This window comes from Aotus nancymaae, unplaced genomic scaffold (genome assembly GCF_030222135.1).
Source record: "Aotus nancymaae isolate 86718 unplaced genomic scaffold, 86718_ANA_hifiasm-v0.15.2.pri h1tg000003l, whole genome shotgun sequence".
Taxonomy (NCBI): Eukaryota; Metazoa; Chordata; class Mammalia; order Primates; family Aotidae; genus Aotus; species Aotus nancymaae.
The window spans coordinates 37,261,723-37,280,564 of record NW_026988414.1 but is presented as its reverse complement, the minus strand read 5'-3'; the positions used below and the strand labels follow the sequence as shown (position 1 = coordinate 37,280,564).

The 18,842-nt window shown below is 44.2% G+C and overlaps 2 protein-coding genes across 2 annotated transcripts in view; both read left to right on the top strand.

Annotated features, from left to right (window-relative positions):
- LOC105724510 (phospholipid-transporting ATPase FetA-like) overlaps window positions 1-3,474 on the top strand; it is a 54,586-nt gene extending 51,112 nt beyond the window's left edge. The window contains 1 exon segment of the mRNA XM_064376721.1: window positions 945-3,474. Coding sequence (XP_064232791.1) covers window positions 945-956 — 12 coding nt within the window. The 3' untranslated portion in view covers window positions 957-3,474.
- Window positions 1-18,842, top strand: part of RUSC2 (RUN and SH3 domain containing 2) — a 117,129-nt gene that overhangs the window by 16,027 nt on the left and 82,260 nt on the right. The gene's annotated exons all lie outside the window — the stretch shown is intronic.

Here is an 18,842-nt window from a genome sequence, read left to right as displayed (position 1 = left end):
ACTGTATCCCATGAATTTGTCTGAAAATCCTCCTGTGTTACCCTCCAAGTTCAACCTCACTTCCTGTTGGCTGTACTTACACAAACTCTGAACTTATCTCTCTGTCTCTTGCCCTTATTAATTTCAGTACAGCCAACATACAACCATCAGTTTAATCTTCCCCAAATATACTAATTTTATGATGTTACTCCTCTATTCAGGGACCTACAGTGACTCCATGTTGTAAAGGTCGAACTCCTCTATCTGGCCTTCAAGATTTTGATAATCTATTGCTCTTCACATCCTTATCTGCATCCTAATGTTACCATTATCTTAAGTGTGCCCCCAAACAAACCAGTTCCTACTCTAGGGTCTTGGTTTGGGTTGTTTACCCACTTAAAATCCCTTTTCCTTCAATTCTTATTCATCCTCCAAGGCCTTCCTTCAAGAAGTTTCTGTGACAATTGCAATCTCTCCTCTGAATTCTGATACCATTTGTAGCCAGGATTCAGGAATTGATTTTTTTCTTAGTATGAATTTATTCCAGATTCCACACTATTTGATGTAAAGGAAGAATTTAAACATGTCTTAGTCCCCCATAAAATCTAGCATAGAAATGGGCACAATGCTGTTCAAAAAAACACATCCTGATTGCCTGGAGAAATGGATAAAGACTGAAATTGCTCTAAGAAATAGGATAAGACTTTCTAGAGAAGGCCAGAATGACCATAGTTATTGATAAGCAACCCATAAGTCTGTGCAGGTAGACAGTCATCTGTGGATGTTTGAATATGATCTCCACTGATTCATTAAAAATGCACTTTGATTGCATCCATGGCAAATGAGGATGAATGGGCTCTGCAGCCTGCCCAGTATTAGAGCCTGTGCACCTGTACACTGTGAAGATCTTGTCCTTGTCTATAAACACCAGCCAAAATGAGACTTGTGCTCCCCCTTCCCTACAGAGACTGCTGTGAACATTGCCTACTCCTGTAAGATATTTGAGGATGAAATGGATGAAGTGTTCATCGTGGAAGGCAGAGATGATGAGACTGTTTGGAAAGAACTCACGTATAGATGGGAGATTGGCCATAGCCAGTCCCTGGACCCAAAATTTCCCATTCATCTCTTCCCCTAGTGTGGGTCCCACACCACCAGAAGGAACAGAGAAGACATGGATGTGGGAAAAACAAAAACCTAAAATATTTGAAAAAATTTTGTGAGAAGCATTTGGGCTAAATAGAGCTGGAGTATGGGGGATGGAGAAGTGCAGCATGTGGATGGTCAGGGACCTATGGCAGTGGCAGGTCTTGAAAGGCTGTCACATCTGAGGTCTTGGCTGGTGCTTTGCAGAGTTCCTATAGCCACTTTGCCCACTTTCATCTAGGGACACATTTTCCTCCTAAATTCTGAAGCTTCAGGTCAGACTCTGACCACTACTCTTGGCTTTCAGGACAGCAAGGGACAAGATGAAACCCGAATCTCTCCTGGATTCAGACCCCATAAACATTTACCTCATCACGAAGCCCAAAATGCCTTTTGAAATACCTGAGGAGGTGGCCAGTGGCAACTATGGCTTGATTATCAATGGCTACAGTCTGGTGGGCAACACGGAGCTACACTCTGTTCTCTTCCTCCAAGGAACCTTCTTCCTAGGTCCAACACACTTCAGGGAAATTTCAAGACCCCTTTCCTATTCCATGAGTCACGCTATTCCCCTTCCCTTCAGGTGCCCTTGCCTGAAAGACTCCTTTCTCTAGGCTTCTTTAGGAAGAAGTAAATAAGGAAAGAGAAGCCAAGGGTGTATTTCTTTCTTATCCAAATTATTCTCTACTGATGTGGCCTGTCACTTAGGGGAAGAGGGAAGCAAGCAGAAACAGGTCTCCCAAGAAGTCACTTGGCCTCATAGCCCCGTCAACTGATTTGGCCCAACGAGAGGTCCTGACCCAGTTTCCCACTGGAGGCTGAGTCAGATGGGAGGATGCCTAGAACTGACTTGGGTGCTCAGCCCCCTTAGGGGTGGAGTGCCTTGGGAGCAGCTGTGTCTGCCTTGTGAAGGACAGGAGAGTGTAGAGAGAAAGGGAACCATTTGAGAAGGTCATCCTCTGAGAGCTTTTTTGGGCAATCTGAAGAGTGACTGTGTCCTGGTGCTGCAGGCCTATGCTCTAGAAGGGAACGTGGAGTTGGAACTGCTGTGAACAGCATGCATGTGCAAGGGGGTGATCTGTTACCGGATGACACCCCTTCAGAAGGCCCAGGTGGTAGAGCTGATGAAGAAGTACAAGAAGGTGGTGATACTGGCCATCGGGGATGGGGCCAATGACGTCAGCATGATCAAAGGCATGTGACGGGAGGGGAGCAGTTAGCTTAAAGCCATGGGCTTGCCCCTTCCTTTCTCCATGAGCAAAATGGATTTAGGTGGTACTCTGTTGCTGGCTCACACTCCTGCCTCTCATATGTGTTACACATTTATACTGTTTTGCAACTCCATTCATACTCCTCTGTGCCTGCACTCCCACTTATTGACACATTCAGGCATCAGCTCATATCCACAGGCATGCACACACATTCAGATTCATGTACTTAACACTATGAGTGTAAGCACACACACAGATACACATGGCTCCCACGAGAACACATGCTTACGTTTACAGAACAACAGGCTGTGCAACTACCATACCTTCTTTCTGAGATGACATCAAGGCCCACAGAAAGGACCCCTGGGCAGGAGTCATAGTCTGTTTCTTTTCTGAAGGCTGTAGGCTGTGATGCCCAATTCAGAGATTTTTTTTTCTCCAAGTCCATGTTCCCAAGAGCTTGCCCTGCTCCCTTGCTGGGAGGAGAATAGGTGACTTACTGATCACTTTGGACCAGTAGAAGCAAATGGCTGAAATTTACTAGGGTGGGTTGTTGTTCTTTTGTTTTGTTTTGTTTAGAGACAGCCTGTCACCCAGGGTGGAGTGCAGTGGCATGTTCATAGCTCACTGCAGCCTTGAACTCCTGGGCTCAAGCAATCCCGCTGCCTCTGCTTCCTGAGTAGCTGGGACTATAGGCACACAGCACCATGTCCAGCTATAGTTTAATTATTAGTAGAGGTGAGGTCTCACTATTTTGCCCAGGCTGGTCTTAAACTTCTGGCCTCAAACAGTTCCCCCATCTCAGTCTCAAAGTGCTGGGATCACAGGCATGAGCCACCATGCCTGGCCAAATTTACTGGTTTCAATTTCACGTGAATGTTGACCTACCAGCCTCCAGCAACATGTAGGTCTGTGAGATATGGACAAATCTACAGGTCCTATAGTCCAATCTCTCTGCCTATACAAGAAACTCTAACAGATATTCCAGCTTCAGCATTTTTTTTTTTTGAGACAGAGTCTCGCTCTGTCGCCAGGTGTCAGGATGGAGTGCAGTGGTACGATCTTAGCTCACTGCAACCTCCGCCTCCTGGGTTCAAGCAATTCTCCTGCCTCAGCCTCCCAAGTAGCTGTGATGGACTACAGGCGCGTGTCACCACGCCCAGCTAATTTTTTTTTTTTTTTTTTTTTGAGACGGAGTTTCGCTCTTGATACCCAGGCTGGAGCGCAATGGCGCGATCTCGGCTCACCGCAATCTCCGCCTCCTGGGTTCAGGCAATTCTCCTGCCTCAGCCTCCTGAGTAGCTGGGATTACAGGCACGCGCCACCGTGCCCAGCTAATTTTTTGTATTAGTAGAGACGGGGTTTCACCATGTTGACCAGGATGTTCTCGATCTCTTGACCTCGTGATCCACCCGCCTCGGCCTCCCAAAGTGCTGGGATTACAGGCTTGAGCCACCGCGCCCGCGCCCAGCTAATTTTTATAGTTTTTAGTAGAGACAGGATTTCAGCATGTTGGCCAGGATGGTCTCGATCTCTTGACCTTGTGATCCGCCCGCCTTGGCCTCCCAAAGTGTTGGGATTACAGGCATGAGCCACTGCGCCCGGCCCCAGCTTCAGCTTTAATACTAGGAAGTATTCTTGCTCTCTTCCCCAGTTTCTAGACCCTAGGGGTATTTAGGAGTTTAGAGGTTTGAATTATCCCATCAAGCAGTGCAGCAAGCATATTCCAGATCAGTGAATTTGGTATATACCAGAAAAATGGCAAACTATCACAGACTAATTCAAACTTTTAGGAACTTCAGTCTTATCTGCCATCAAATATAATAATTGCTTTATCCAGAAGTTACCTTAGGCCTCTTGAAGTACTTGTTTCTCACTAACAAAGTATGTACATCACATACAGTTGGATTTTAGCCCCTTAGGTAAACTCAGGTAATTAAATATTGTATTAGATTGGCATCCATCCTGCATCTTGAATTGATGTAAGTGGGTTCCATAGATAACAAGAAATTTTAACTCAGCATCTGGACAGTAGGAAAGAGCCCAGATGGCTAGACTAGGGGCAAAGAGCATTCAGGAAAGCTTCTAGTACTGGTCATGCCACACATTCTAGAGTGGTGGTGTCCAAAACAAAGTACAGAAGGGGCCCAGTACAGTGGCTCATGCCTGTAGTCCCAGCACTTTGGGAAGTTGAGGCGAGAGGATCACCTGAGTCCAGGAGTTTGAGACCAGCTTGGGCAACACAGGGAGACGGTTATCTCTATAAAAACAAACAAGTGCAGAAAAGGGAGCTGTTTTCCACTTTGTGATGGAGGGGCAATCCACTAAGGAGAAAAAGCTTCACTAAGTAAGTGACAGTTTGCACTGAGCTTAAAAGCATTTCCCAATGTAAAATAAAGGGGTTTGTACAACATCATCTCAGCTTTCCCTTTACACTTCCCAGGCTGGGAGCCCAGCATACAAGCTCTCTGGCTGAGAAGTTTCTGGGGTTTTATTGCAGCTGCCCACATTGGGGTCAGCATCAGTGGCCATGAGGGGCTGCAGGCCATGCTCAACAGTGACTTCGCCTTCTCCCAGTTCTTCTATCTTCAGCGTCTACTCTTGGTCCATGGCTGCTGGTCTTACAATCGCATGTGCAAGTTTCTCAGCTACTTCTTTTATAAGAACTTCACCTTCACCCTGGTGCACTTCTGGTATGCCTTCTTCAATGGGTTCTCTGCACAGGTAGGTGATCAGTGGCAATCCCCACTCTGGTCAACTGGTTTTTCTCTAGTCATCTCTCACTTCAGCTAACTCAGATCTTTTCTCACCTTTAGAGACCAATGTATGACATGCTGCCATCCATTCATGAAGCCCTTCACCTCATGCTGACTCCATCTCCTAAACCTATATAAATCTTCAATTTCCAAGCCATAACTGTTCTGGCCTGGCTCTGATTTGGCCTTGACCCCCATCTTTAAACTTCCTTTTTATTTATGTATCTATTTATGTCGAGACAGGATCTTGCTCTGTTGCTCAGGTTGGAGTGCAGTGGTGTGATCATGGCCCACTGCAGCCTCAACTTCCTGGGCTCAGATGATCCTCCTACCTCAGCCTCCCAAGTAGCTAGGACTACAGGTGCACACGACGACACCCTAATTTTTTGTATTTTTGGTAGAAATGAGGTTTCACCATGTTGCCCAAACTGGTCTTGAACTCCTGGGCTCAAGCAATCTGCCCACCTCAGCCTCCCAGAGTGCTGAGATTTCAGGTGTGAGCCACCACACCTGGCCTAAACTTTCCCTTATGCTATTTTCACTGATGTTGAGACTTAGAATTTCCAAACATATGTAATGGGAACAAATTCCTGGATCTTGAGTTTTCTTAGCATCCAAAGTCATCTTTTTGGAACAGGCTAAGCCTCAAGGAACCTCTGGGTCATGCCAGTTAGACCAATTATGGTGTTCACCCATAGCCATATCCAGAAATACAGCTTCACTTTGCTTCTCCTTCCCTACTCAGACTGCCTGTATTCCTGACCCCAACACACACATAATTGTTACTTTGATGAATTAATTCCACATTAGAACGTGAAATCTCCTCCACCTTAGTAGGAAGAAGCGACTCCTGGATTTTGATGTTCTAAGAGGAGTCCCTTTTCCTATGAGAAGTTTTTCAGAAGCATCTCAAGGATTCCCAAGAGAAACAACCTCAGAAACAATTATCTTGGGAGAGTCCTACTTTTGTTGCCATAGACTCCAGGAAAAACAGGCCAGTCAGCAAATAGTAGCAGTTTTTTATTTCCCCAAACCGTAGCAAAGCCAGTCTGGTTTGTGGGAGGCATATGTGTTGCTGCTGACCTCTTGTGGCTAGTAAAGAAAAAAGCCTTCTCTAGGCTCCAGGATGGAGTGTCCCACTAGGGAAATTCGGTCATTGGATTTATTATGCTTGCCAACGTTAGGAAGTATGCAGTGCTACAGAAGCCACTGAATGCCACTAAGTAAGTAAAGCGTCCAAACGCTGGGCACAGTGGTTCATGCCTGTGATTCCAACACTTTGGACGGCCGAGGCAGGTGGATTGCCTGAGGTCAGGAGTTTGAGACCAGCCTGGCCAACATGGCAAAACCCCGGCTCCACAAAAAATACAAAAATTAGGTGGGCATGGTGGTGGGCGCCAGTAGTCTCAGCTACTCATGAGGCTGAGAATTGCTTGAACCCAGGAGGCAGAGGTTGTAGTGAGCCGAGATCACGTCACTGCACTCCAGCCTGGGTGACAGAGCAAGACTCCATCTCAAAAAAAAAAAAAAAAAAAATAGGTTTACCTGCTTAGGAGTATAGGGGTACAGCTAGCATTCCCTAGCAATTACTCTGGGTCCTTCCTGTGCAGTGAGGGGCTGTATAGATTATGGTGGGATTGGTCCAGATCCACCTTGAAAGCGTGATGTGGCCTTACTCTATCCTAGGACCCAGGGTTCTAATAAAGTAGGATCAAGTAGAGACTGGGATCAACATTCTCAGTCAGGTTTCTCCTGCTGTAGGTTAATGTGGGAGGTTGAGGGATGAGGGTGGCTATCTTGGACCTGGAAGGTGGAGGTGGGACTGTAGAGAAGATAGGAGCCTACAAAATCTCCTTGATATTCTTCCAGACAGTTTATGAGACCTGGTTTATCACATGCTACAATCTGGTCTACACTTCCCTCCCTGTCCTGGGCATGAGTCTGTTTGATCAGGTAAGATCCAGCTGCAAGCCCCTAGTCAGAGTTGAAGCCCCTGGGCCCTTGAGGAATATCCCTAAGAATGAAGAATACAGCAAGAGCTGGGCTCTACGAAATCCATTGTAAAGGGAATAATTTCCAGAGTGGGGAAAGGAGCTCATCACCTAGATAGGTATCATGAGATAAAGTAAAAAATCCTCCTCAACAGAGAGTAATTCTCAGTTTTAGAAAGCCAAGTTTTCCTGTATCGATTTTATCTTTGTAGAGAGAAACATGGAAATTGTGCTGTACAGTAAATTGAGTATATACAAAAGTAATTAAAATATGTATGGAAAAATTTTAAAAAGCAGAATATGAATGGAAAAAAATAAAGAAAAGAAAACAGAGTTATTGGGGTAGGACTGGGTAATGTTTGGAACTTCAAAAAGGAGAGACTCCTTCAGGGATAATGAGGATGAGATAAGCCAATGCAGGAATGCCAGGCATGGGAGTATGAATGTGATAGTTTATATCATAAGGAGCCAGACTAAGGGATACCATCTGTCCCTGTCAGAAATTCCGTGGGCATTGAGGGTCCTGGTACCCCACCTCTCCCTTGTCTTCTACCCCAACCTTTAGTCCTGGGCACATGGAGTAGAAAATGAGTCTCCAAAAAGGAATAAAGTAGCTGAAATAGGACATCATGAGATCATGGCTCTTGGTCTCCATAGGAAATAGCTCTAAAGGAAATTCTCCAGGAAGTAACTGCTAACCTCAGAACAACAAGAGGGATGGGTTTTATTACTCAATAGTCCATCCAGCTTCAGTGGCCTAATTCTAGGGATCTACCTCTGAAACCAGCCCCAAGCTTTGTTAATTTTTTCACCTTCAGTTCACCAATAGCTATGGGAGTGGAAGAAACATCACAGAACATGCACACCTCTAAAAGACTAAGTGGTCCCCATTGGTGTCCATTTCTCCCACACTGACTTTTGACATAAAGAATATTCAACTATGGCTGGGCACGGTGGCTCACACCTGTAATCCCAGCACTATGGGAGGCCAAGGCAGGTGGATCACTTGAAGTCATGAGTTCGAGACCAGCCTGGCCAACATGGTGAAACCCCGCCTCCAATAAAAATATAAAAATTAGCCGGGTGTGGTGCGCACACCTCCAGCTACTCAGGAATCTGAGACACGAGAATTGCTTCAACCTCAGAAGTGGAGGTTGCAGTAAGCCAAGATGGTGCCACTGCACTCCAGTCTGGGTGATAGTATAAAACTGTAACTAAAAAAAAAAAAAAAAAAGAATATTCAACTGAAAGAAGACTTACACCTGGGGACTTATATCCCAGCTGCCTCCCCAATCCCAAGCTCTAGTCCTCCCTCCCAGCTACCCACAAGCCTAGTTGCCCCCTTTCATAACTCCCCATTTCTAACTCTCTCCAAGTCCTTCCAAGCATTCTGACCTTCTCCCAGCTTCCTTCCACTACCCAGATCCTTGCCTAAAGAGTAGGACTTCAGATAGGGCCTGTGGTCACTGTTCAGTTCTCTGGTTCCATTTCTCAAGTAATTCATAAGGAAGCTCCTAGGCAGCCTGGCAGCAGACTCGGTGAGGGGAGAAGCCTCTACTCTGTTGGAGATGGGACCTTCTATGGAGAGACCCTGAGCCTTCCTCCTTACCCTCTGGTGCTTCCAGGATGTGAATGACACATGGAGCCTCCATTTCCCAGAACTGTATGAGCCAGGCCAGGACAACCTCTATTTCAACAAGAAGGAATTTGTGAAGTGTTTAATGCACGGGATCTACAGTTCCTTCATGTTATTCTTTGTCCCCATGGGGACTCTTTACAATACAGAACGAAATGATGGCAAGGACATCTCCAACTGCCAGTCCTTCTCCCTGGTGGTACAGACCTCCTTGATCTGGGTGGCCACAATGCAGGTGTGGCCAGTGGCAGTGGGGGTAAGGGGATTGGGTGGGGGCCTGTCTGAAAGAGTAGGAGGAATAGAGGGAGGGTGTGTGGGAAGGGAGCAACATTCATTGCGGAATTGAGGAGGGAGGTTGCTGACAGGTTCCAGGTTACAGACTATTACACATAAGAGGGTATTTTTCAGATTGCTTTGAGGACAACCTACTGGACAATAATAAACCACATCTTCATCTGGGGTACCCTGGGTTTCTACTTTTGCATGTCATTATTCCTGTACAGCGATGGCTTGTGCCTAGTGTACCCTAACATCTTCCAATTCCTAGGTAAGGCCCTGCCCGGTGTGTGGTGGGTGAGGAATCAGGTATATTTATTTAGTAAATGTTTACCGAGAAGCCGTTACTATGTGCTAGGATAGAGACATAAATAAGACATGGTCTCAGCCATCTGTGGATGAAAACCCTATCCCCGTGCTCTTGCTATAGGTTTTTGACAGAATTTATTTATTTATTTATTTATTTTTTTTTTTCTTTAGATGGAATTTCGCTCTTGTTATCCAGGCTGGAGTGCAATGGCACGATCTTGGCTCACCACAACCTCCACCTCCTGGGTTCAGGCAATTCTCCTGCCTCAGCCTCCTGAGTAGCTGGGATTACAGGCAGGCGTCACCATGCCCAGCTAATTTTTTGTATTTTTAGTAGAGACGGGGTTTCACCATGTTGACCAGGATGGTCTCGATCTCTTGACCTCGTGATCCACCCACCTCGGCCTCCCAAAGTGCTGGGATTACAGGCATGAGCCACCGCACCCAGCCTTTTGACAGAATTTAAGCATGCAGACTTCCACGGCAATCCCCAGCCAAGACCAAACTGAAACGCTCGAGCTCTCGATGTTCTGCCTATGCAATCTCCCATGAACACGGCTTTAGGGCCCTCATCACTTCTGGCAAGACAATGGAGTCCAGGATGTCCAAGAAAAACACCCTTTTTTCAAAAAGGTAGAGGCCTTAGGGAAATTCCAAAGGAGGCAGTCAGTGCTCTTCCTCGTATTCATGCAACTTAGTAAGGAAGGATTAGAGTCCCTGGGAAACAAGCATAAGCCTGCTCCTTCACTCTCACTAGGAACTAAGCCTCCTAATTGTCCAGAAGGCTATGCCCAGGTAAGGCGAGGAGAGGTAAGGAAAGAGCCCCCAGATATCTGCCAGAGTTGCAGCATTTCAAGAAAAAGACAAAAAAAAAAAAAAGCAACCTCAGGCCCACCTTGCAAGTTACAATCCAGACAAGCATATATAGAAGTAGTGGATGAAGAGGGACAGGATGGAGAAGGGAAAAGAAGATGGGACCTAAGAATTTTACTTCGGGCCCTGTCTCCTATACTCAGAGCAAGCATAAACCTTCCCAGGGCCCTACATGAACATATTCCCATCCAGGCAACCTTCTCAGGTTTATCTGGGAGATTCAGGGTAAGTCTTTTGCTGCCCCTGGGTAGCAAAAGGAGGAGGCATCTGTGCAGAGTTGGTCTTAAGAAGCTGAAAGAGGCACTTTGGGAGGCCGAGGCGGGTGGATCACGAGGTCAACAGATCGAGACCATCCTGGTCAACATGGTGAAACCCCGACTCTACTAAAAATACAAAAATTAGCTGGGTGTGGTGGTGCAGGCCTGTAGTCCCCAGCTACTCGGGAGGCTGAGGCAGGAGAATTGCTTGAACCCAGGAGGCGGAGGTTGCAGTGAGCCAAGATCGTGCCATTGCACTCCAGCCTGGGTAACAAGAGCGAAACTCCGTCTCAAAAAAAAAAAAAAAATAGAAGCTGAAAGAGGGTTTCTGGACCATAAGTAAATAAAAAGAAATGGAGGTGGTTCCTGCCTGGATAAGACAACTGAAGGTTTTGACTTCTTGTGCTCTCTGTGACTTCTCTGACTCAAGAGCTGATACCTGCTCAGGCCTCAGAACTGAGAAGGGGATATTGCAGGAGATTTTTAAGATTTTTTTCTTAAGGAGACATAAGCCATAATTGGTGAGCATATGTCCTTATTCTATAAAATTATTTTGAGAAGAAATTGTATGTACTTGAAAAATTGTTTCTTAGGAGTTTAGAATTGGAGCAATAAATTGCTTATTTTGAAGCAGAGATTTGTATGGTCTGTTGGGACCCCAGTGACAATAATATAATCTGAGCAATATCTTTGGTCCAGACTCCCACCAACTTCCTCCTTCAAATTAGACCAATACTTCTCCTTTCCCCTGCTTTTTTTCTCCTTTTTCAGCTCCACTCCACTTTTCTTCCCCCTCTTGCTAAACTCTAATTTGGCCTCAGTATGACCACATCTTTTGCCAATATGGCTCTCTCCTCTTTGCATACCTTAAGTATTGTTTCTTAGGTTCTTTGCTCGTCTTTCTCTGTATCCTTTTCCTGAATGACTTCATCCAGACTCTTGACTTCATTTACCAATAGAAAGAAGATTCACATGGCGGGGCATGGTGGCTCATGCCTGTAATTCTAGGACTTTGGGAGGCTGAGGTGGGTGGATCACCTGAAGTCTGGAGTTCAAGACCACCTGACCAGCATGGAGAAACCCCATCTCTACTAAAAATACAAAATTAGCTGTGTGTGGTGGTGGACACCTGTAATCCCAGCTACTGAGGAGGCTGAGGCAGGAGAATCACTTGAACCCTGGAGGTGGAGGTTGTAGTGAGCCGAGATCTTGCCATTGCATGCCACCCTGGGCAACAAGAGTGAAACTCTGTCTCAAAAAAGAAAAAAAAAAGACCATCAAAAACAATGAGTTCGCGTCCTTTGAAGGGACATGGATGAACCTGGAAACTATCATTCTCAGCAAACTGACACAAGAACACAAAATCAAACACCGCATGTTCTCACTCATAGGCGGGTGTTGAACAATGAGAACACATGGACACAGGGAGGGGAGCACTACACACTGGGGTCTGTTGGGGGTAAACAGGGGAGGGACAGCGGTGGGTGGGGAGTTGGGGAGAGAGAGCATGGGGAGAAATGCCAGATACAGGTGAAGGGGAGGAAGGCAGCAAATCACACTGCCACGTATGCACCTATGCGACAATCTTGCATGTTCTTCACATGTACCCCAAAACCTAAAATGCAATAAAAAAAAAAAAGAAAAAAAAGAAAGAAGATTCATAGTCTGCATCCCAGATCTCCCTGCTAAGGCCCAGATCCACATCTTAAACTAACTCCCAGACCTTTCACTTTGTCACACCTCCAGAAACTTAAACTCAACCTGTACTAATCATTTTCCCTCCCACTTTTACCCCAGGATGCCACCACCACCATCTGAGTCACCCGAGACCAAATGATGAGAATCATCCTGTACCTCTTCCTGTAGCTCAATGTCCAGTGGTCAAGTTAGATAAATTCTGTATCCTTATTATTTCTTGTTTTCAGCTCCCTCCATTATTACTACCATTGCCCTTGCTCAGATTTCATCACCTCGTATCTGGATTATGGCATAAAATCTCCCAACTCAGCTCCCTGGTTCTCCCCTTTGTTTTTGTTTGTTTCTTTGTTTTTGAGATGGAGTTTCACTCTTTTTGCCCAGGCTGGAGTGCAGTGGTGGTGATCTGGGCTCACTGCAACCTCCATCTCCCAGGTTCAAGCGATTTTCCTGCCTCAGCCTTCTTGGTTCTCCCCTTTCTAAAGCATAAACAATATTATTTTAAGAGTAATCTTTCTGGAAGGCAAATTTGATCATGTCAAGCCTCAGTTTAGCATCCTTTAAGGAAATCTCATGCTTTCTGGATCCAATTAAAATTTGGACTTTTTACTATCGGGCCCTCGCTAGCCTTGTCTTCCACTACTCCCCATCTGCATGCACTCCAGTCATGATATTTCTAGTCTTCATGTCATCAAACACACTGTTCTCATATATTAAAGTGCTTTCCCCCACAACCATATTCATCTAGTGAACCCCTCATCACCTTCAAAACTCAGAGTAGTTGGAACTAGACAGTGATGGTTGAACAATACTGTCAAAGTAGTAATTGCCACTGAATTGTACATTTTTTTTCTTTTTTTTCTTTTCTTTTTGAAAGAAAGGAAGAAAGAAAGAGAATAAAGAAGAGGAAGAAAAAGGAAGAGAAAGAGAGAGAGAGAATGGGAGTATTGCTTTCTTGCCCAGGCTAGAATGGGCAGTTTAGTAATGGGTATTGAAAACCTCTTTTATGCCAATAATTATACTTGATGTAAACAGGAAGGAATAAGGGAAGAAAATAACAAACGAGCAGCCAACCAATATTTCATTTAAACCTATGAAATGCTATGCGATTACTGAGGACTGATTTACTTCCAATTATGTAGTCACTTACGGAATAGGTGTGAGGTGGTAATGTATGTTTTATGTATTTGAAGTGGAGAGTTCTATAAATGTTTATTAAGTTTACTTGTTCCGGGTCTGAGTTCAAGTCCTGGATGTCCTTGTTAAGTTTCTGTCTCATTGATCTATAAAATCGTTAGCTCTTCTTGTTACATTGATCCTTTTGCCATAATGTAATGTCCTTCTTTGCCTCTTTTGCTCTTTGTTGCTTTAAAGTCTACTTTATCAGGGGCGAGAATTGCATCTCCTGCTTTTTATTTATTTGTTTATTTTTACTCTCTGATTGGTTGATAAATCTTCCTCCTTCTCTTTGTTTTGAGTCTTTGTGTATCATTGCATGTGAGATGGGTCTGGATGCAGCATATCAATGGGTTTTGGCTTTTTATCCGATTAGAATATATATAACTTTAATACTGGCATTTGATGCTAGCCGGCTGTTTTGCCCATTAGTTAGTGTAAATTTTTCGTTGTGTTAATGTTCTTTTCTTTTTGATATATTTTTGGAAAGGCTGATATTGGTTGTTCCTTTATATGTATAGTGCTTCTTTCAGAAGCTCTTGTAAAGCAGGCCTGGTGGTGGTGAACTCTCTAAGTACTTGTTTGTTCGCAAAAGGTTTAATTTTTCCTTCGATTATAAAGCTTAGTTTGGCTGGATATGAAATTCTGGGTTGAAAGTTCTTTTCTTTCAGGATGTTAAATATTGGTCTCACTCTTTTCTGGCTTGTAGGGTTTCTGCTGAGAGATCTGCTGTAAGTCTGATAGGTTTCCTTTTGTGGGTAACCTGACCTTTCTCTCTGGCTGCCCTTAGTATTTTCTCCTTCATTTCAACCCTAATAAATCTGGCAATTATGTGCCTTGGGGTTGGTCTTCTTGAAGAATATCTTTGTGGTGTTCTCTGTATTACCTGGAGTTGAATATTACCCTGCCTTGCCAGGTTGGGAAAGTTTTCCTGAATGATATCCTGAAGAGTATTTTCCAACTTGGATTCATTCTCTTCATCACATTCAGGTACACCTATCAAACGTAAATTAGGTCTTTTCACATAGTCCCATATTTCCTGGAGACTTTGCTCATTCCTTTTCATCCTTTTTTCTCCAATCTTGTCTTCTCGTTTCATTTCACTGAGCTGGTCCTCGACATCTGATATCCTTTCTTCTACTTGATCAATTCGACTGTTTAAACTTGTGCATGCTTCGCGAAGTTCTCGTGTTGTGTTTTTCAGCTCCATCAATTCACTTATATTCCTCTCTAAATTGTCCATTCTCGTTAACATTTCGTCAAACCTTTTTTCAAGGTTCTTAGTTTCTTTGCATTGGGTTAGAACAAGTTCTTTTAATTCACAGAAGTTTCTTATCACCCATGTTTTGAAACCTGCTTCTGTTATTGGAACACACTCGTTCTCCATTAAGCCTTGTTCCGTTACTGATGAGGAATTGCGATCCCCTGTAGAGGGAGAGACATTCTGATTTTGAGTATTCTCTGCCTTTTTACGCTGATTTCTTCCCTTCATTATATATTTATCCGTCTGTTGTCTTTGTAATTACCGACTTTCTAACTAGGTCTCTGAGCAGACGTCCAACTTGTTGATTCCCAGCGCCTAAATCTGAGCAATCCACTGTGCCGGCCAAAATAGCAGTGTTAAGACTGATGGTGCTTTTCTGCTCGGGAGTCTCTGGACTGTGCACCAAAAACTGGCGCACTAAGGCACCAGCAAAACCGCCGCGCTGGCCACAAAAGTCGCCCTGGCGACACGTGGGGCTCCTCTGCTGGGACCCTCCTGGTCCATGAGCAACAAATATTCGTCTGAAAGTGTGGCGTCCTCTCGTTCTCTGCACTTTCACTGGGAACTATGAGCCCGAGCTGCTAGTGATCAGCCATCTTGGATCTCCCAGCTGAATTGTACATTTTTAAATGGTTGATTTTATGTTATGTGAAGTTCACTTCAACTTTTTTTTTTGAAAGAAAAAGAAAGAGAAAGAAAAAAAAGAAAAGAATGAAAAAGCAAAAAAAGAGGAAGAGAAAGAGGGAGAGAGAACAGGAATCTTGTTCTATTGCCCAGGCTAGAATGCAGTCTAAAAATGGGTATTAAAAACCTCTTTTATGCCAATAATTGTGCTTAACAATGGAGACAGGAAGGAATAAGGGAAGAAAATAACAAACAAGCAGCCAACCAATATTTCATTTAAACCTGTGAAATGCTATGCAATTGCTGAGGAGTGATTTACTTCCAATTATGTGGTCGCTTTTAGAATAGGTGTGATGTGATACTGAGAAAAATGTATGTTTTGTGGATTTGGGGTGGAGAGTACTGTAAATATTTGTTAAGTTTACTTGTTCCAGGTCTGAGTTCAAGTCCTGGATATCCTTGTTAACTTTCTATCTCGTGGATCTGTCTAACATTGACAATGTAATATTAAAGTCTCCCACTATTATTGTGTGGGAGTCTAAGTCATTTTGTAAGTCATTAAGAACTTGCCTTATGTATCTGGGTGCTCATATATTGGGTGCGTATATATTTAGGATCATTAGCTCTTGTTGCATTAATCCTTTTACCATTATGTAATGTCCTTCTTTGTTTCTTTTGGTCTTTGTTGCTTTAAAGTCTATTTTATCAGAGACGAGAATTGTAACTCCTGTTTTTTTTTTTTTTTTTTTTTTTTTGCTCTCCATTTGGTTGGTAAATCTTCCTCCATCTCTTTGTTTTGAGTCTTTGTGTATCCTTGCATGTGAGATGGGTCTGGATACAGCATACCGATGGGTTTTGGCTTTTTATCTAATTTGCCTGTCTAAGTCTTTTGATTGGGGCATTTAGTCCATTTAAATTTAGGATTAATATTGATTTATGTGAGTTTAATACTGCCATTTAATGCTGGCTGACTGTTTTGCCCAGTAATTGATGTAGGTTCTTCATTATGGTGATGCCCTTTACCTTTTGGTATGTTTTTGGAATGGCTGATACTGGTTGTTCCTTTCTATGTGTAGTGCTTCTTTCAGAAGCTCTTGTAAAGCAGGCCTGGTGGTGATGAAATCTCTGAGTACTTGCTTGTTCACAAAAAATATTATTTTTCCTTCACTTATGAAGCTTAGTTTGGTTGGTTATGAAATTCTTGGTTGAAAGTTCTTTTGATTAAGAATATTGAATATTGGCCCCCACTCTCTTCTGGCTTGCAGGGTTTCTGCTGAGAGATCTGCTGTGAGTCTGATAGGCTTCCCTTTGTGGGTAACCTGACCTTTCTCTCTGGCTGCCCTTAGTATTTTCTCCTTCATTTCAACCCTGGTGAATCTAATGATTATGTGCCTTGGGGTTGCTCTTCTTGAGGAATATCTTTGTGGTGTTCTCTGTATTACCTGGAGTTGAGTATTGTTCTGCCTTGCTAGGTTGGGAAAGTTTTCCTGGATAATATCCTGAAAAATATTTTCCAGCTTGGATTCATTCTCTTCATCACATTCAGGTACACCTATCAAACGTAAATTAGGTCTTTTCACATAGTCCCATATTTCTTTTTTTTTTTTTTTTTGAGATGGAGTTTTGCTCTTGTTACCCAGGCTGGAGTGCAATGGTGCGATCTCGGCTCACCGCAACCTCCGCCTCCTGGGTTCAGGCAATTCTCCTGCCTCAGCCTCCTGCGTAGCTGGGATTACAGGCATGCGCCACCATGCCCAGCTAATTTTTTGTATTTTTAGTAGAGACGGGGTTTCACCATGTTGACCAGGATGGTCTCAATCTCTTGACCTCGTGATCCACCCACCTCAGCCTCCCAAAGTGCTGAGATTACAGGCGTGAGCCACCGGGTGCAGCATAGTCCCGTATTTCTTGGAGACTTTGCTGATTCCTTTTTATCCTTCTTTCTCTAATCTTGTCTTCTCATTTTATTTCATTAAATTGGTCTTCGACCTCTGATATCCTTTCTTCTGCTTGATGAATTCGACTGTTAAGACTTGTGCATACTTTGCAAAGTTCTCGTATTGTGTTTTTCAGCTCCGTTAATTCACTTATATTCCTCTCTAAATTGTCTATTCTCATTAGCATTTCGTCAAACCTTTTTTCAAGGTTCTTAGTTTCTTTGCATTGGGTTAGAACATGTTCTTTTAGCTCACAGAGGTTTCTTATTATCCAGCTTCTGAAGCCTGATTCTGTCAATTCATCACAGTCATTCTCCATCAGGCCTTGTTCCCTTGCTGATGAGGAACTGCGATCCCCTGTAGGAGGAGAAGCATTCTGATTTCGGATGTTCTCAGCCTTTTTGTGCTGGTTTCTTCCCATCTTTGTGGATTTATCCACCTATTGTCTTTGTAATTGTCGACTTTCAGATTGGGTCTCTGAGTGGATGTGCAACTTGTTAGTAATGAAGTTTTTTCTGTTTCTTAGTTTTCCTTTGGCGGACGCCCCTGCCCCACAGAGCTGGATCTTCCCGTGTTCAGCTGTGCTTACTGTGAAACTCTCAATCCTCAGCGCTTCCAATTGCTGTTTTTTTTGTGGGGGTGGGACCAGCTGATCCCAATCTCCTGGCTCCCTGTCTTAGAGCCTCTTCTTCTTTTTTTTTTTCAGTTGAACGGTCGACTCTTTCCCAGGTGTTCTAGTCGCCTGCTGAAAAGGCGCCAGAATCTGTGTAATTTCCCCTGTGGCGACCCACTGCGCCGGCTGAAACAGTGGCGTTGAGATTTGTGGCGCTTTTCTGCCCGGGAATCTCCCAGTCTGGCTCCCCATTGCAGTCTCCCTCTCAATCAGCTGAATGGGAGACTCTGCCTTCCCGGAGCTCCAAACGCCAACCAAAAGGGCACCCAGTCCCATATACTCTGCAGTGAGAACTGCCACACCGGGGCGCCAGCAAAACAGTCGCACCAGCCAAAAGAGTTGCACTGGCGACCCGTGGGGCTCCTGCGCTGGGAATTTCCTGGTCCGTGGGCAAAAATAATTCGTCTGGAAGTGTAGCATCCACTCGCTCTCTGCACTTTCACTGGGAGCTACAATCCTGAGCTGTTGCTAATCGGCCATCTTGGATCTCTCTACCACTTCAACTTTTTTAAAACAGCTTGGATTAAGCATTGTCTTTTCCAGGATCTTTTCCTAGTTCCTCAGTGTGATTCATTATACCTGTCCTGTTTGTTTCTCTCCCTCTTTCTTTTGTCTAGCTAATGTCTGTCTGCTCTTAACTCTCAGCTTGCAGTACTTCATCTAGGAGCCTTCCCTGAGACCACATCCTCCTCTTCTGAGTTGGTTGCCTCTTCCTTGCATGAGACCCATCTAAGTGCTGGGCCATGAATAATCTTGAAGGCGAGAATTTTATGTCACTTTTTTATTCCCATCAACCAGAAAAATCCTAGCACTTAGATTATTAATATTTTTCTTTTTGTTTTGTTGTTGTTGTTGTTTTTGTTTTTGAGATGGAGTCTCACTCTGTTGCCCAGGCTGGAGTACAGTGGTAGGATCTTGGCTCACTGCAACCTCTGCCTCCTGAGTTCAATCAATTCTTGTGCCTCAGCCTTCTGAGTAGCTGGGATTATAGGCGCATGCCACCATGTCTGGCTGATTTTTGTATTTTTAGTAGAGACAG